Source organism: Rhamphochromis longiceps, linkage group LG10 (genome assembly GCF_057381845.1).
Source record: "Rhamphochromis longiceps isolate RC_006_pf linkage group LG10, R_longiceps_female_GT1.1, whole genome shotgun sequence".
NCBI lineage: Eukaryota > Metazoa > Chordata > Actinopteri > Cichliformes > Cichlidae > Rhamphochromis > Rhamphochromis longiceps.
In genome coordinates, this window is record NC_140566.1 from 7,533,009 (window position 1) to 7,552,585 (window position 19,577).

Genomic DNA, 19,577 nt, shown 5'->3' on the forward strand with positions numbered 1-19,577 from the left:
TAGTGTACAGGAACATCTGTGCCGAGTATAACCTGGAAGTCCCGAGGTCAAAATGGGAGATGCCCCCAAGGGTGGTGGAGAATGACCGAGCTAAGATCCTGTGGGACTTCCAGATACAGACGGACAAAATGGTGGTGGCTAACCATAGTGGTGGTAGACAAACAGAAGAAGACGGCCGTAGTGATCGATGTAGCGGTTCCGAATGACAGCAATATCAGGAAGAAGGAACACGAGAAGCTGGAGAAATACCAAGGGCTCAGAGAAGAGCTCGAGAGGATGTGGAGGGTGAAGGTAACGGTGGTCCCCGTGGTAATCGGAGCACTAGGTGCGGTGACTCCCAAGCTAGGCGAGTGGCTCCAGCAGATCCCGGGAATAACATCGGAGATCTCTGTCCAGAAGAGCGCAGTCCTGGGAACAGCTAAGATACTGCGCAGGACCCTCAAGCTCCCAGGCCTCTGGTAGAGGACCCGAGCTTGAAGGATAAACCGCCCGCAGGGGCGTGCTGGGTGTTATATATATATATATATATATATATAGTTTTTAGTTTGTTTTTAGTTTTAGCTATTTTAGGGGGATATCTGTGTGTGCAGGTGACTATTACTGTGCATAATTATTAGGCAACTTAACAAGAAACAAATATATACCCATTTCAATTATTTATTTTTACCAGTGAAACCAATATAACATCTCCACATTCACAAATATACATTTCTGACATTCAAAAACAAAACAAAAACAAATCAGCGACCAATATAGCCGCCTTTCTTTGCAAGGACACTCAAAAGCCTGCCATCCATGGATTCTGTCAGTGTTTTGTTCTGTTCACCATCAACATTGCGTGCAGCAGCAACCACAGCCTCCCAGACACTGTTCAGAGAGGTGTACTGTTTTCCCTCCTTGTAAATCTCACATTTGATGATGGACCACAGGTTCTCAATGGGGTTCAGATCAGGTGAACAAGGAGGCCATGTCATTAGTTTTTCTTCTTTTATACCCTTTCTTGCCAGCCACGCTGTGGAGTACTTGGACGCGTGTGATGGAGCATTGTCCTGCATGAAAATCATGTTTGGCCAAACTGGTGGCAAGTGGCATCTTGGCAGCTGCACGCTTGACTTTTCTCAGTTCATGAGCAGTTATTTGGCGCCTTGGTTTTTCCACACGCTTCTTGCGACCCTGTTGACTATTTTGAATGAAACGCTTGATTGTTCGATGATCACGTTTCAGAAGCTTTGCAATTTTGAGACTGCTGCATCCCTCTGCAAGATATCTCACTATTTTTGACTTTTCTGAGCCTGTCAAGTCCTTCTTTTGACCCATTTTGCCAAAGGACAGGACGTTGCCTAATAATTATGCACACCTGATATAGGGTGTTGATGTCATTAGACCACACCCCTTCTCATTACAGAGATGCACATCACCTAATATGCTTAATTGGTAGTAGGCTTTCGAGCCTATACAGCTTGGAGTAAGACAACATGCATGAAGAGGATGATGTGGACAAAATACTCATTTGCCTAATAATTTTGCACTCCCTGTATATAATTTAGTGTAGTGTAATTTTAGCTTGCTTTCCAGATTGGTGTGGTCTGCTTTTTAAACAATCCCAGTATGGAAAAGAAAGAACTGACAGCTGGAGCATCTCAAAAAACAGATTTTAAAACTCACCAATGGAAAAATTAAAGGCTACAATAATTTGTATGTCGATTTGTTTATATCTATTTATAGAGCTCCATTTCATTTTAGCGAACACATTTTATCTATTGTCACATAAGATCCTGTTTGACCTGAGACATGAAAAAATAACAAACATAATGATTTACTTCCATTTTATGAAAAGTACTGATGATTGCAAGAAAATCGTAACAGCTAGGATTTATATATAACAATAACAACCATTAAATCCCACATTGTTGTGAGAGGAGAAAGACAGGATAAAAGACATGCTGTGGAAGAGAGCCAGAGATTAATAACTAGTAAGGTGTAAACACATTGTGAGAAAGGTGATTGAAGAAGAAACACTCAGTGCTGTAAGATAATTACACTTCACAAGATATCTTGGAATAAGAAAAAATATCTAGACTTTAGACAAGTGAGAAATATCTTAAAAGAAGTGTTGAGACACTCGTTCCAAGTACTTTATTAAGTCAAATAAACTCAACACTGGCCCATCAATGCTTCTTTCAGCATCACTTCTTTCTCACTTTGAGAGGACGATTATTGTGGTCACCAGTCTTTCACAAGGGTAACAACCATTCTCACTATTGATAATTTAGAATCAATCAACCAATTAACCTAACTCAGTTAAGTGCATGTCTTTGGACTGTGGAAGAGAGCCCATAGGAAGAGGCCCAAGTCAGATGGTGGAGTCAAACCCAGGACCTTCTTGCTGTGAAGTAGCAGTGTTAACCACTGCACAATTTTCTTGACTGTGTGTTAAAGTTTGAACAACAAAAGTTTAAGTGTGGGAATTATTACTAAAAATGGTTGTAAGATAACAGTGTCATCTCAAACAGTTTGTTGGTGATATGCATGTAAAGTAACAAATTTTATTATTTATAAACTAAATAAGAAACAAAAGACATTCTCAAAACAAGATTAATAATTTTATTCTTTGTGTTCTTAGTATTTCACTGAATCAGCATTCACACCAATAATAAACAAAATGACCAACAGCAATAGCATATATTGCTTTGGAACAATCCATTAACTTGCTTCATGAACAGTAAAATAAAAAATCTAGATCCTAACTAAATGACATGTCTTACCATACCTTATTCAATAAAACTTAAAAAAATATAAATTAATTTAGAAAGAAAAGATGCAATATTGTGTCAGACTGGCTGTTTGAACGTTTCTTTGCTTCCACAGGTGGATGTTCAGAATCCATCGGTGGGTTAGTCTCGGGGGCAGCACATACTACCCTCTGCCCCTTCAACATCCAAAAGACACCATCTGACTATGACTTTCTACTTCCCCAACCAGGTAGCCCTCCCTAACAGTGCATGTACCTTCTCTCACTCAGCCATAGCTTCCTGTGCATGTCAGCTGTTTCATGCTGCCTGTCCTGTCTGTGTTCCTCCTGCAGACATGACAATGCGTCTGTGCCGTTTGCTGTGCTAACTATAAGTGCCCTTTGAAAAATGTTGTATAACTCATTGTTTTTGTTCAGTAAACACAAATGATTACTATATAACACTGTACGGTTTTTACTAAGCTAACTACCTTTAATTTAGTAAACTCCCACCGTAAGGGTGTGTTTTAACTGATGAAACTGTGTCGTACTCAGGCTCGGACATCTGATTGCTGCCTTTTATAAGTTTATTCCACAACCATAAACTAACACCAGTACAGTAACCGTGCCTTTACAGAAGCCAGGTAATCAACTGAAAGACACAAAATAAAACAACCATACAACATTAACAAAGCAACACTATTAATGACAGTACAGTTTAGTAATAGTCATATTTATAGCTTTAACACGTTACTTGGTTAACAAAGAAACTCACCAGCTCGGCTTCATCAGTCATAACAGCGATATCAATGAAAAGAAGATCCGGCAGGTAGGATCTATGAGCGGCCGTTAACACGTACCATCCCAGACTTAGATAAATCACTCCGTCTTAAATAAATTTGTCATTTAAAGCAAATATGAGTCTGGCTGATAATAAATCACAACAAACAAATTGGCATGTTAGTAATATGGGAAAAACCCACACCTCCCACTTGGGCTACGTGCCACAATAACCAGTAGCAATAAACACCAATATAGAAAACAAAAAGTCTTATAACAGTGTTTTAAACAGGTTGGGCCTGGTCCCCACACCCAAGAGTCCCCAATCTGCAAGTATTTCTTGGGTACTCAGGGGGATGAACCACGTTCCTCTTGCTCCTCTACTGGCAGTAACACCACTGGCAGTTATGATTTTAACCACCTCTATTTGAACTTTACCTGACAAACGTCCCTGTGGAGAATGGTGGAATGACATGGTTCCCTGTCCTTCCTTGCCTGAGACCAGTTGATGGGACGACTACAACAAATCCTTACTTTGACATCTCGAACAACACCTAGGTGATCCGGATCTGCCTCTTCTTGAAACGACCCCTAAGTGCGTTCTGATCTGCCACCCAGACAAGGTCCCCAACAGAAACATTTCTCACCGGGGCATGCCATTTTTGCCGAACAAACAGGTGCGGCCCGGCCAACTGACTCCAGCGTCTCCAAAACTTGTCCACTTCCACCTGGACTGCACGTAGACGACTGAATGGGTAGGCAGGGAACTCAAAACCCATGTTGTCGCCCCTGGGCCCTGCCCGACCCAACAACAAAGAGTTTGGTGTCAACACATCTACAATTTCTTCCTGAATTTGAGCTCTGGCCCCGATAGGCCTCTCATTGGTGAGGTTGGCCGCCAAATAGAGGAGGGTTTGGAATTCCAGAGCAGTCAAGTTTCCCTCCTCACCAACGTTACTCAACGCCCTTTTCAACACGCGAACAGCTGCCTCTGCTGCTCCATTCCGGTGTGGGGAGTCCGCTGGACTAAACTCCCACATCCAGTCAGACCCAACTACGGCTGCCTTTCTTTGGATCTCTTCTTTGTCGATACTCGCAAGGAAATCATAGAGCTCCTTCAGCGCAGGTTTAGCTCCCACGAAATTGGTCCCCTGGTCAGACCAGAGTTTCTTGGGGTGACCCCTCAGGGCAGTAAACCGCTGGTATGCCTTCAGGAAGCCCTCAGTTGACAGATCTTCAACTATGTCTGCATGAACGGCTCTTGAGGCCATACAGCTAAAAACCACGCCCCAAACTTTCTTCTTCACTCGTCGTCTTACTGAGTCTCTGACAAAATATGGACCAAACAAGTCCAAAGTAGTGTACTCAAAAGGGGCTGCTGGCGTAGTGCGTACGGGAGGAAGATCACTCATCACCTGAGTGCATAGCTTGGCCCTGCACTTTCTGCAACTTACGCACGAATCAATCACCTTCCGTACGATCCTGGGACCTTGAACTACCCAGCCCCTCTTCCTCATCCGAAGAAGGGTGGCAGAAACACCTTCGTGGTTGACACGATGGGCGTCCTCAGCGAGCAGAGAGCTTAACCGACACTTGTAGGGGATCAAAGGGACCCCGGACCTCTCCTCCTCAACGGATTGAATCCGGCCATAGCACATCAAGAGCCCCGTTGTTTTATCCTTGCGCACAACCAGGCGGTTGAGCGTCGTCGTAGGGAAACTCACACCTGCTTGAGCGGCAAGGCATAAGTCCTGAAATGCCTCTACCCGCTCTTGAGCCGCGGGCACCGCCTCCCACTTTAATCCTACAGCAGTCCGACCCCTGCCAGATAACCAAAAGCGCAAGGCTCTGTGGACATAAGCTATGACCCCACAGAGCTTGGCTAGAGAATTGAACCGTGAAAGATCTACTTGATTTATCAAGGCTGAACCCCAGCACTCCTTGATCCTGCAGACATTAGAAGCAACAGAAGGAGACCCCTTAGTCTCAAAAGATGTAACCTTGTTGCTGAATGGTAAGAGCTCCGGACTTACTCGGCCGCCGACCACGGCTTTGACGCTATCAAAGCCATCTGGAGTAGTCTGCGCCCTTTGCTGCGACCTTGTTAAGATGGCTGAAAAAGCCTTTCTTTGGAGTCGACTGACGACTTCTCTAGTCCCAGAGGCCACCTCTGCAGCTGACTTTATGGGCCATTCCTCTACTGGCTTGGTTAGGAACATGGGACCGGTCTGCCATGAAGAGTCCTCACCAAGCTGCTCAGGGGAACATCCTCTTGTGACCAGGTCAGCCACGTTGAACTGGCCAGGAAGCCACCACCAGTCGGTCACAGGCCCAGCCTTCTGTATCTCTCCCACTCGATTGGCAAAGAAGGTCTGGAACCCGTAACTCTCCCGTTGGATGGCACCTAACACAGTCTGACTGTCCAGAAAATGGTACCAACGATCTATTTCCAACCGACTGTACTTCAGAAAGTAACCTTTCAGGCGAGTGGCAAAAACAGCTCCACAAATCTCTGCCTTGACAGCATCTCCCTTTTGTTCGATTGGAGTCAATTTGGCCTTGGACTCCACGAGCCGGGTCTTAACCCCTCCAGATGTTTCCCAGCGCAGGTAGAGGACCGCTCCGTATGAGTCACAACTTCCATCAGAGAACGTGATCCCCCAGGGTTTACCCACCCAGCCGGATGGTGTAATACTCCTGGGAAAGGTGATGGTACTCAGCCGCGCGTACTCCTCAAAGAGCTTGATCGCTCTCCCACGTAGTTCACTAGACAGCGGCTTATCCCACGTATCCTTAGTCAGTATCCCGGCCTCCTGAAAGGCTCTTCTGACAAGAATAACACCTTTCTGCTTCAGGGGCGTCGCCAGACCAAGGGGGTCATAGAGCCCTGCTACCTGACTTAGAAGCATACAGCAGGTGAGGGGATTTGGCGTCTTCTCCCCTATGTTCTCTTCAGCGAGGTCTACTTGAGTACGCATCTTTTTCTTTCTTGCGGAGAAGTTAATAGCCACCATGAGGAAGAGCTTGTCTTCTTCCATGAGATAACCCACACCCAAGGCCTTGTTGTCCTCGGTCCGCAGCTGGTTGGGCAACATGATGGTTTCTGGTTCGGCAGGAACAGCACCTTGCCTCCCACTAAAGCCAGACCGCACCCAAGGTTTGAGGTAAAACCCACCATGCTTGAGAATGGTTTCAACCCCCTCAAGGATCTCGCTCAGTCTCTCAGGGTCGTTGTGGGACACAAGGATGTCATCCACGTAAGTATCCTCTTCAATGACACGTCTTTCTTCCACTCTGTTGACAAACTGTGGCAGAAGGGCAGTCTCTCGCATGGCAACCTGAGCGATACAACCTGCAGGCTTGTCACCCATGTTCACACGCACCACAGCATAATCCTTGATGTCCTCCTCCAGGGAATGCCTCCACAAGAAGCGGTGAACGTGCACCTCTTGATCCTCCAGCCATACAGAGTTATACATTTTGGAGACATCCCCTATTGCTGCATGCTCTCCCTCCCGGAAATGGAGCAGCACTGCCCTAATGGGATTCAGGACATCTGGGCCTTTCATCAAGATGCTGTTCAAACTAACACCTCTGTACACCTGGCTGCTGTCCCAAACGAGCCTCACTGGCGTGGTGTTGGAGTGTGGGTTGGGCGCCATCAAATGGTTTATCCACCACACGGCTCCTTTCCACTCGTCCAACACCGTCCGGGAAAGCTGGATAGCGGCCCCCCTAGCCAGCATGTCACACACCTGCTTAGCATAAGCTGCCTTCCATAATGGATCTTTCTCGAGGCGCTTTTCTGACTTCAGGAAAGTCGCCTCCACAGCTTTGCGGTTGTTAGGTAGGGTCGCAGGGTCCTCTTTCCAGGGATATTTAGCATCCCAATGGGGCTTGTCACTATGATTGTCACTCAGCTTGAAGGTTAGACCCCCTCTGATGATCTCCAACTCTCTTTCATCAGCAAGTGACATTTCTTTCCCTCCAGGGGCGCACTTCCCGCAGCGGCACCCGTGGCTCACAGGCGGCACCAATACTGTCCCACTGCAGCCATTTGATGATCTCAGTGTTGGATGTAGCCGTGGTACCGACTTCTACGCTGTTCTTTGGTTTTGGGCAGCAGTTATGGAGGGCCACAACTCTCTGAGACTCCGCCCTCATGGAGCATGCCAAATGGGTCGATGAGAGTCGTGCAGTCACCTCCACATCTTCAAACAGATCTGGGTGTGCGCCACTGATGGTTTTCCCCAACGGACCATCCCACAGAACCAAGTCACCGCACCTCATCATTCTCTGGGGGGCTAGACGACCCTCCCGGGTGCTGATGAGTAGCTCAATCTTTTCCGGGCGGATCAGTTCCCCGGGTTCGACGGAGCCTGGGAAAAACTTATCCAGGCGCTCCGAGTCCACGACGTGACCCACATTGGCAATCTCTTCTAATTCATAGCAAACCATCTCATGGAGTCGCCATGTTCCCTTCTTTGTGGCTACTTTTATGCTCACCAGGTATCTCTTTGTCTCTACTTTTGCCTCCATGCCACCAACACCATGAACAACTAAGGTGATTGGTTCACCAGGCAGACCAAGCCTCTCCGCTGCCTCGTGGGTGATATAATTCGTGTCAGAGGCTAAATCGATGAGTGCTCCAATCCAGTCTCCCCTCTTGGTGGTGACGTCCAACAACATCATGAGGACCGGGAGCTCCTTCAGACAACTCTCATCTTCCGAGCCTCTGCCAGCCCACAACTTTGAAGTTACTTTGTTTGTGCAAGCCCTTCGAACAGCCTCCAGCTGCTCCGGGGACAGACCTAGGCCAGCAAACACAGCCTCTTGCTCTTCCGTCGGGCCTCGGGGTTCTCTCCTTTTATCCCCTTTTGTCCCTTGCCTAGCTGCATCTTTCCTGATCCGATGAGGCATCACCCCTTCTGCATCCTTCATTACGACACAGAAAGTTTTTACTACAAGGGTCATCACTCCCATGGGAGTCCAGACACCTGGGACACACTTTTGTCTTTTTCACGTAAACTCTCCGCTCTGACGGGTTGGCCTTTTTAAATGCCTTACAGCGGTATAAGCGCCCTGTGTGACCCTCTTCGCCACACAAACAGCAAGGATTCTGTGACAGCTCACCTCTCGTCTCACTCGCAGTAGCCTTGGTGAACGAACGTCTCTCCATCCTCCGATCAGGTCTCTCTTTTGGTTTCTCGCGGGGGCTCGGATCGGCTGCCCTGGCAGTATTAGACTGTCTGATGGATTGCAACTGCTCCAGTTGCACCAGAACTGTCTTCTGATCTTTCAGGAACTGCCATAGCTTATCAAACCGGTTCTGTGGACTGACATCATTGACAGGATCACATCGGTACAAAAGCCACCTTTCTTTCATACTGTCCGGCAGCTTACTCTCAAGTGACCGGATCACTAACTGATTTTTTATGGCATCTTCACAACCTAGGTCTATTAAGTCCAACAGCGCCCTCTCTACAGTTTGGATCAACTGTAAAACCTCTCTGGGTTTGTTGTTGCGCACGCCCGGTAACTCCTGTAGCTCAAGTACAATGTCATCTGCTATCTGTGATACGTCACCATAACAGTCCTCTAAAACTCGGAAAACCTCACTCGCTGTACGGCAGTGAGACAGCCTAAGTTCACATTTTACTGGATCAGCAATACTGTCCATCAGGTGGAAGAGCCTGCACTCCGGGGAACCTGTGGGTTCCGCCAACGCTTGGAGGGTCCCCCAGTTACTCTTCCAGCGCCAGTAGCTTCTCCTGTCCCCAAAGAACTTTGGTAGGCTCAGGGGTGCGAGTGCGATCCTTGTTCCGAGTGATCCTTGAGAGACGGTAGACGTGCTCTGTCCTACCCCAGCGCCATTGGGTCTCACACCATGCACTCCTCGAAGCTGCTGTGGCGTGCCTGAGGGGCCAGGGTTAAACACAGGACTCCCCAGACCCTGGGATAGTGGTCCCTGTGGTGGCGCTTGAAGGGCTGCAATGACTTGTAGTTCGTGCTCCATCGGGGCCACCTTCATCAATAACCTGGTTACTACTGCCCACTGCGGCACTTTGGCATGCAGCAGGGTGCACGTCAGCATCTAGCGCACCACTGGCACGCGTTGGGCCATCATCTCCACCGGTCGCAGCGGGCCCACTGGGCTTGCTAGTGCTGGTCGTCACTCCACCGTCAGTGCCACCTTCATCACTGCCTTCACCTTCACTGCTAGTCCTGCTCCTGAGGTCGCCACACCCAGATCTCCTTCTCCCATCTAGGGTGCTAGCCAGCACCACCATAGCCACTCTCCTCCTTTCCTTGAGCTCTTTGAGACAAGCTCGCATAACGTTCACTTCTTTCTCTGGAACATAACGATCCCACTTATGCACAAACTCACTCAGAGCTTCCTCTCTGCCTTCCACAGCAGGGAGCATTGAATCAAACTGATCCTGTTTTATTTGACCCGTTTTGAGCGCTTCCACCTGGCTAATCGCATCTTTTAGGTCAACTCTTAGACTGTCAAACTGACCTGATGCACAACGAGACCATGACGCTTCCTTTAGCTTCATTTCTGTGGTCTGGTATTTTGAGCGGCAGTCCTGTAGCTTCTTCTCCACTCCAGCTATTTCTGCTGCAAGCCCACTTGCATCTTCTTCTTCCATAGCAGCAATGTAATCAAAACTGCTATCACAAACCTCACTATAACTGTCTTTGAGTGTCCTACTTTCAGACATGAGGTCATGTTCAGTCAGAATGTCAATGTTAAAGGCAATGGAATTGGCTTTCCTAGTAAAAACTGCTTGCGCAGAGGACCGCCTTTTCTTTAATTCTTCTCGGCATGCCATACTGACTTTTTTGTTCGTTTTTACCGGCGTTATTCCTATGCCCTCAGCAAAGATGGCGGCGACCCACTTCCGGTCGCTTAGCGGCTAGTAACTGAATTAAAAGTTCGTTTTCGGCGGCTGGCTTATCCTATGCCAGTGCCCTATTAGTTCCAGCAAAGAAATCCACACACAGTCTCTCACGTACGAGGTGTTAAGGTTCAAAATTGAGGAAGGAGAGTACAAACCACCCATGGTCCAGAAGCTCTTGGTCAAACAATGATTTTAATGACTACACACGTGTGGGAAGACACTCTGTACGCAGACAGCAAGTAGTCTTCAACTTAATCAAAGCATGAACAGATATTTTATAGCATCAGGGTTTGATTTACTGACGCCCCTTCATGCGTCACAGATACATTTTATACATAGATCAGATCAACACCACAATGACTTTTAACCCAGAAGATCATCTTCTATTTTCATGGCTGGTACTTTCCGTTCTTGTCTTAAAGTGAATTGTTCCTCTTTCTTGCCGAGACAACGAGGACGGTTCCTCTTTTACCGAGACATGACTAATCTCTCCTCTAAATAAATCTAACTCATGTGTGTGTGTGTTGACCTCACATGCTCTTTGTGTCACCTCTTCACCTGTTGCACTTCTGACCTTTCACTAGACCAGAGGCTCACTGAGACTATGTGTATGTCTTCTACTAAATAAATGTTTTAACCAAGAACCTCTACTAAAACCTTAATATGAAATGACCTGATATATAAGTGTTTTGTAAGCATGTATTGCAATTCCTTCTATGTTCTAGTTTTCCCTCAGCATGTATCACCTGAACAGTCACGTCAGTGAAGCTTAAGACCTTTAAAGAACCTGAACATCAACTCAAATAAGCACAGATATGCATTGTGTACACAATAGTTATAACTGCATCTGAAATACAAAATTAACATCATCATAAACATCTTAAGGCCATCTTAAAGCTATCTGTTACATTGTTAAAACAATGATCATACTGCAGATTATATTATTAATGCAATGGTAATAATGATGATTATTTAACAATAGCAGTAAAATAATTTCCCTGCTCCACAGAGGGCTTGACGGTGTTTTGAGAACGAAGTCACATCGATCGGCCGTGACGATCGGCCGGGCTCCGTCTAATTGCTGGATTCTCCGTAGTCGACACAGACCCTCCTGCACTTCTCCGTCGCGGGGGGTGGCTAAGTGTTGATTACTTTACGGTTTTTACTAAGCTAACTACCTTTAATTTAGTAAACTCCCACCGTAAGGGTGTGTTTTAACTGATGAAACTGTGTCGTACTCAGGCTCGGACATCTGATTGCTGCCTTTTATAAGTTTATTCCACAACCATAAACTAACACCAGTACAGTAACCGTGCCTTTACAGAAGCCAGGTAATCAACTGAAAGACACAAAATAAAACAACCATACAACATTAACAAAGCAACACTATTAATGACAGTACAGTTTAGTAATAGTCATATTTATAGCTTTAACACGTTACTTGGTTAACAAAGAAACTCACCAGCTCGGCTTCATCAGTCATAACAGCGATATCAATGAAAAGAAGATCCGGCAGGTAGGATCTATGAGCGGCCGTTAACACGTACCATCCCAGACTTAGATAAATCACTCCGTCTTAAATAAATTTGTCATTTAAAGCAAATATGAGTCTGGCTGATAATAAATCACAACAAACAAATTGGCATGTTAGTAATATGGGAAAAACCCACAAACACGATATTTAATTACACAATTTTATTCTGTGAAGTTAAGTGTGGTACCCTAATTATTGGAGCCAATTTAATAAGCTCCCTGCTATGGTATGATCTGATTATGAGCAGGAAGCATGTGTATGTCTTTGTGTCATGAATGGATGGGTATGTGTGAGTGAGTGAATGGCCTGGGTGTGTGTGTGTGGGCACGGCTGGGCACAGCCCAGTGTTTGAAGCTCGCTGTCCCTTTGGGACATTGCTGCAGTTCCCCAGGATGTGGCCCTGCCTTTGGTTCCAGGGCGTGTGGCTGGATGTTCGGGCGTGGTTGTTGATCTGCTTCATTGGGGGTAGCTTCTTTGGCGTGGGGGTGGTTCTCCGGAGCCTGGGGCCCTGGGGGTGTAGTGACCAGCCTCTGGTGGAGCTGGCGTATTTTGACTTCTCAAGTGACAAAGACACATACACTGAAACGAACACACACGCACAATATCTATAAAAAAAAATACAGTGGGGCAAAAAAGTATTTAGTCAGCCACCGATTGTGCAAGTTCCCCCACCTAAAATGATGACAGAAGTCAGTAATTTGCACCAGAGGTACACTTCAACTGTGAGAGACAGAATGTGAAAAAAAAATCCATGAATTCACATGGTAGGATTTGTAAAGAATTTATTCGTAAATTAGGGTGGAAAATAAGTATTTGGTCACCTCAAACAAGGAAAATCTCTGGCTCTCACAGACCTGTAACGTCTTCTGTAAGAAGCTTTTCTGTCCCCCACTCGTTACCTGTATGAATGGCACCTGTTTGAACTCATCATCTGTATAAAAGACACCTGTCCACAGCCTCAAACAGTCAGACTCCAAACTCCGCCATGGCCAAGACCAAAGAGCTTTTGAAGGACACCAGGAAAAGTATTGTAGAGCTGCACCAGACTGGGAAGAGTGAATCTACAATAGGCAAGCAGCTTGGTGTGAAAAAATCAACTGTGGGAGCAATCATCAGAAAATGGAAGACATACAAGACCACTGATAATCTCCCTCGATCTGGGGCTCCACGCAAGATCTCATCCCGTGGGGTCAAAATGATCATGAGAATGGTGAGCAAAGATCTCAGAACCACACGGGGGGACCTGGTGAATGACCTGCAGAGAGCTGGGACCAAAGTAACAAAGGTCACCATCAGTAACACACTACAACGGCAGGGAATCAAATCCCGCAGTGCCAGACGTGTTCCGCTGCTGAAGCCAGTGCATGTCCAGGCCCGTCTGAAGTTTGCCAGAGAGCACATGGATGATACAGCAGAGGATTGGGTGAATGTCATGTGGTCAGATGAAACCAAAGTAGAACTTTTTGGTATAAACTCAACTCGTCGTGTTTGGAGGAAGAAGAATACTGAGTTGCATCCCAAGAACAACATACCTACTGTGAAGCATGGGGGTGGAAACATCATGCTATGGGGCTGTTTTTCTGCCAAGGGGACAGGACGACTGATCCGTGTTAAGGACAGAATGAATGGGGCCATGTATCGTGAGATTTTGAGCCAAAACCTCCTTCCATCAGTGAGAACTTTGAAGATGAAACGAGGCTGGGTCTTCCAACATGACAATGATCCAAAACACACCGCCTGGGCAACAAAGGAGTGGCTCCGTAAGAAGCATTTGAAAGTCCTGGAGTGGCCTAGCCAGTCTCCAGACCTCAACCCCATAGAAAATCTGTGGCGGGAGTTGAAAGTCCGTGTTGCTCGGCGACAGCCCCAAAACATCACTGCTCTCGAGAAGATCTGCATGGAGGAATGGGCCAAAATACCAGCTACTGTGTGTGCAAACCTGGTAAAGACCTATAGTAAACGTTTGACCTCTGTTATTGCCAACAAAGGTTATGTTACAAAGTATTGAGTTGTATTTTTGTTATTGACCAAATACTTATTTTCCACCCTGATTTACGAATAAATTCTTTACAAATCCTACCATGTGGATTCATGGATTTTTTTTTCACATTCTGTCTCTCACAGTTGAAGTGTACCTCTGGTGCAAATTACTGACCTCTGTCATCATTTTAGGTGGGGGAACTTGCACAATCGGTGGCTGACTAAATACTTTTTTGCCCCACTGTACATTTCCACTCGCCCTGCGGGTGAGCTGTCCTTCAAGATCAGGTCCTCTACCAGAGGCCTGGAAGCTTGAGGGTCCTGCGCAGTATCTAAGCTGCTCCTAGGACTGCGCTCTTCTGGACAGAGATCTCCAATGTTATGTATGTTCCCGGGATCTGCTGGAGCCACTCGCCTAGCTTGGGAGTCACTGCACCTAGTGCTCCGATTACCACTGGGACCACCGTCACCTTCACCCTCCACATCTTCCCGAGCTCTTCTCAGAGCCCTTGGTATTTCTCAAGCTTCTTGTGTTCCTTCTTCCTGATGTTGTTGTCATTCGGGACCGCTACATCGATCACTATGGCCGTCTTCTTCTGTTTACCACCACTATGTCCGGTTGGTTAGCCACCACCATTTTGTCTGTCTGTATTTGGAAGTCCCACAGGATCTTAGCTCGGACATTCTTCGCCCTTGGGGGCCTCTTCCATTTTGACCTTGGGACGTCCAGGTTATACTCAGCACAGATGTTCTTGTACACTATGCTGGTCACCTGGTTATGCCGTTCCATGTATGCCTTGGCTGCTAGTATCTTGCACCCTGCTGTTATACATACATGTATATATATCTATATCTATATCCATCCATCCATCCATCCATCCATCCATCTATCCATCTAACTATCTATCTATCTATCTATCTATCTATCTATCTATCTATCTATCTATCTATCTATCTATCTATCTATCTATCTATATATATATATATATATATATATATACACTCAACAAAAATATAAACGCAACACCTTTGTTACTGCTCCCATTCCCCATGGGATGGACGTAGAGACCTAAAATTCATTCCAGATACACAATATAACCATCCCTCCCAAACAGTGGTCACAAATCAGTCCAAATGTGTGGTAGTGGGCACATCTGCTATATTGAGATAATCCATCCCACCTCACAGGTGTGCCACATCAGGATGCTGATCTGACATCATGAGTAGTGCACAGGTGTACCTCAGACTGCCCACAACAAAAGGCCACCCTGGAATGTGCAGTTTTGTCTCACAGCAAAATGCCACAGATGCCACAAGCAATGAGGGAGCGTGCAATTGGCATGCTGACAGCAGGAATGTCAACCAGATCTGTCGCCCGTGCATTGAATGTTCATTTCTCAACCATAAGCCGTCTCCACAGGCGTTCATGCTTTTTTAATTTGTCATTTATTAAAATTATAAATATATATTTTAACTCAAAAGTACAGTTTTTAAATGTAATGTTGCTGAAACAACAAAGTAATAAAAAAATTAATCTATCTGATGGAGAAATCACTCATCTTTGGAAAAGAGAGTTTATTACCTGATATGTTTAATATGCTGCTGAGAATATAGCCCAGAAGAAGCGTATAGTATAGCTTTTATTTTGGAAAGAGCCATTTCTCTGTAATAAACTCTGAAATTTCATGTTCAGGCATTTTACTTTAACTGTGATGATGTCATTCCAGAACTCCAACATATGGTCCTCATTTGAATACTCAGATATATCTGACTGATTATAATCATTTTTGTATATTTGATGTCTTAGCACCACCTCAGGGTGTAGAAGAGTCACACATTCATGCCGATTTCAGCCTTTTTGTACTTTCTTTCCCAGTCCTCCAAGCATGCCTTTAGTATGTAATCCGTAGGACTGCACATAGTTTAGAATTCTTAGTCAGCTACCTCCTCATAGAATAAGTAGATACTGTCAATCAGGACCAAGCAAAAAACCCCAAAACAGAACTCTAGCATCTGGCTTGTGTTCCCTTACAGTATTTGAAGACACCTTAAACAGCTGCCCTCCATCCCAGCCTCCTCCTCCTCCTCCACCTGTGAGACACAGCTTTACTGAGCCGCCCTCATCACCCTCATCCTGTAACTCTTCCATGTCATCCAACTCTGTTATCACTCAACTACACATGCCCCCCTCTGGACACGAGCATGTCCTGTTAACTCCAGGTAACGTTTTTCTTTTAAAAACAAGCTAAATAAATCGTTTTAGGGCATTATATTTCTCAGTGTAATAAGTGTTAAACTTATTATTTACAACATTGCTTTGCTCGTGTTGGCTTGTGTGCCTGACTTTCTCTGTTGTCCAGACTCAGTTTTTGGAATGGTGAACAGTGCTGCTCCCTCGCATCCAGCCAAAAGGCAAACGGACAATGTGAAAAGCTCCAGAGGCATCCTGGAGTACAACCATCCAGGTACAACCTCTCACTAAAGAGACCATCCTGTCTCTTTAGTGAGTGTTCACTGAGCTCATGGGCAATTAGTAATACTGAAAACATATGTAAGTAGTATTAAAGTTGTTAAATTGTAGATAAAGTCACAGAGGCAGAACCCTGTGCTGGGCAAGCTGGATCCGTGGATTCGTGCAGTTGATGGTAAACTCCATGACTAAGCAACAGGGGATCTTAATATAGTGCTCGGTCAGTGTATAAATGACTGCATGTTTTATAGGTTTCAAACTTTTCATGTTGGGAGTGGAAGATCATTTTTTTTAGATCTAGATGCCTTTGAAATTGTGCAGAACCAAAAATTTCTCCTTTGGTTAACCAAAGGAGAAATTTTTGGTTAAAAGGTTCAAAGAAGAAAAGGTGTTTTTCATGTGTTGACTCGAGAAATCTCATCAACATGGATTCTTCTTTATGTCCCTAGCAACTTTTCAATGAAGACAGCAAGACGGCTTTTGTACAAATAGGCTTGATTCCTTTCAGTCAGAGGAGTAGAAATAGGGCTGCTCGATTATGGCAAAAATGATAATCACGATTATTTTCACTGAAATTTAGATCTCGATTATTTGACAATATTTATTTAACAATAACAATGTATTGAATAATGGCTTAAAAGATTGTCAAAAAATAATATAAAATAGTGTGCAAATACTGATAACAGTGCAAATGTTTGCAATATAAAAAAGAAATGAAAAATGTAAACATCTATGTTTAGTGAACTTTGCAGTGTGGTGCAGCTACGACACCGTAGCAAAGTTTACACACTATGTCTACTTGATCCACGTCTGACTCCACGAACCCATAATGTTTCCACACCACTGAAGATTTTTTTTTTACCTCTCTTTTCAACCAACGGCAGTCACTCTCCTCTCCAAATAACTTCTGCTTAGCTTTCCGAGCTTCCCTCGGGTCCTCTTAATTGTTGTGACGCGTGTTCGAAATGCAGAGAGGTGCGCTCAATTTGCCACACGGAGCAATGCGAGAGTAAAGCACGAGGGAGGTGCTAATAATCAGCTCAATAATTTTTAATGATCGTTGAAAGCCCAGATCGTAATTTAGATTAAAATTCGATTAATTGAGCAGCCCTAAGTAGAAAGGCAGTGGAACATCTAGGCGATTTCTACATGATTAGAATCTCATGACTTCATGAAAAATGTCTGAAATCTGAAGGTGCAGGAAAAAGATCAGTACGCTGATAAGCAGTGTTTAGTTTTCTCCTTCCCAAGTTTTCCACTGACATCATTTCTCTCCTCTTCCTCCAAGTATCACTGGACTGTTTGCAGGCACCAGCGAGGCCACCCAAGCCATATCCGAGGAAGATTCCTCCAGAAATACAACCAGAAAAACCACACAGCCTGGAGCTGGAGAGTGAAGATGCAAAGATAGCTAAACTGATGGGCGAGGGTTTCGCTTTTGACGATGTGAAGCGAGCACTGATGATTGCTCAGTACAAAGTGGATGTGGCCCGAAACATCCTGCGAGAATTTGCCTTAGTGGCCCCCAGACTCAACCTCTAGTCCTAACAGAGTGTGAAAGTGGAGCACAGCGATGAAGCCGTGCCTCTAAAAAGGGCTTCTTTATTCTCTTTGTTCTCAGAAATTTAGGGGAAAATAGTGAGGGAAAGAAACAGAAATATTTCAAGGGAGACTTAGTTTTTTGTTGCCAAACAGAGATGACACGCATAACAAAGTGGCTAAAACCAAATCACTGCAGAGCACAGAGAATCAAAAAAGGGAAAGATATGGATGTGAATGATTAAACCTGTGAAAAAAGAAGAGGCTTGTTATGTTTACAGTGAACTTTGCCAGTGCTGGCCTCTGGATTTAATTCTTCTGTGTGTCTGGGTGCGTAGACCAGATCATGCTACTGCTGCTACTGTCGTATCACATTACTCAGATCTGAAAGATTCTTATAATAGCAAAACAGTTTCAGCTGCACGTTGTCAGAGGGTCAGTTTTCATAACCAGTGGGGTGAGCCTTTCTCCAAGATGTTTCTTCTCTAGCTGCTTTCCACCCTCTCCTCTATTTAGTGCCTTCTGTTTTACTTCCTCCTCCTCTTCCCGTATGTATTTTTCAGAATACTCCATTTTTTGCCCAGATTTTGACATAGTAATTGTCAAATTATGCTCCTAATTATGCGAGGAGCATAATTAGCGAGGAGCTAATTATGCTCCTCGCTTCTGTTCCTACACCGGGGGATGTTTATTATTATGTTTTTCATTTTTGGGCAGCAAGCCTAGGAATGTATTTGTTCTCCATAAGTGACCTTTACCTTTTTTCATTCCCTCAGGCCTAGTTTTTTTCTTTAAGTGATGCTGTGTTTAATGTTTGTGGATGTTTGATTTGTCTGTGTCTAAAGCCAAGTTTAAAGAAATGACAGGAATGGGTGCAGTTCCATAAAACATACATATCTGTTAGATCTTAAGAGATGAGACGATCCACAGCCACCTGTCTCCCACTGCTCACACTGAAAATGTTCACATGATGGAGGAAGCACTCTCAGCCTGATTTTGAGAGAGTGTGACTTGATAGCTTGCACGTGAACACAATGGAGAAGAACAAAATACTGCACAGGTTTCAAAACGCAAGACCAATTATATGCACGGTCATTGTAATGTTAAAAACCCTTACCTCACAATATGGCATCTGCTACAGGAAAAAAAGCATAAAAACTTGTAGCAGTTTGTGAAGCACATGGTGCTTCACAAACTGCTACAACAACTTCAGTGTTAATCAACCAAAACAACCACAGGTTAAAGCCTAAACCAAGAAAAGACACAATAGTGTCATAATAAAGAAACTTATCATGGGATGCCCCTCGGCGCCCTGAGGCTAACTAAGCGGTGTTTCAGGGTTTCTTTATCACAAAGAAAAGTTTAAAGCCTAATCTTGAAAGTGCAGTGCCTGTCTCCTAAATCCAAACTGGATGATCTGCTGCCCATTCTGTTTTTCAAAAGTTACAATTTTAGCCAAACACATGGGGTTGCATATTAAAAGATATCTGGTGTAAAACTCAAATCAAACATCTTGTGCTTCCTAACGTGGTGATCCCTTTGTGATAAGGGAGCAGCTGAAGACAGCTTTTATACAGAGTATGCAGACCATAAAATCGAAATTGTATGGTCTGCAGTGACCTTTCCCTTCAGGGGGAC

The 19,577-nt window shown here is 44.9% G+C and overlaps 1 protein-coding gene across 6 annotated transcripts in view; it reads left to right on the forward strand.

Annotated features, from left to right (window-relative positions):
• cblb (Cbl proto-oncogene B, E3 ubiquitin protein ligase) overlaps positions 1-19,225 on the forward strand; it is a 171,778-nt gene extending 152,553 nt beyond the window's left edge. For 4 of the 6 annotated variants that reach the window (XM_085420008.1, XM_085420005.1, XM_085420007.1 and 1 more), the window contains 4 exons: positions 2,869-2,982; positions 15,965-16,150; positions 16,291-16,395; positions 17,689-19,225. In XM_085420008.1, the coding sequence (XP_085276134.1) occupies positions 2,869-2,982; positions 15,965-16,150; positions 16,291-16,395; positions 17,689-17,942 (659 nt within the window). In that variant the 3' untranslated portion in view covers positions 17,943-19,225. Of the gene's footprint in view, positions 1-2,868; positions 2,983-11,425; positions 11,550-15,964; positions 16,151-16,290; positions 16,396-17,688 lie in introns of those variants that run through there. The other 2 variants (XR_014913509.1, XM_085420009.1) reach the window with 2 other exon arrangements.
• The last annotated feature ends 352 nt before the right edge of the window (positions 19,226-19,577 follow it).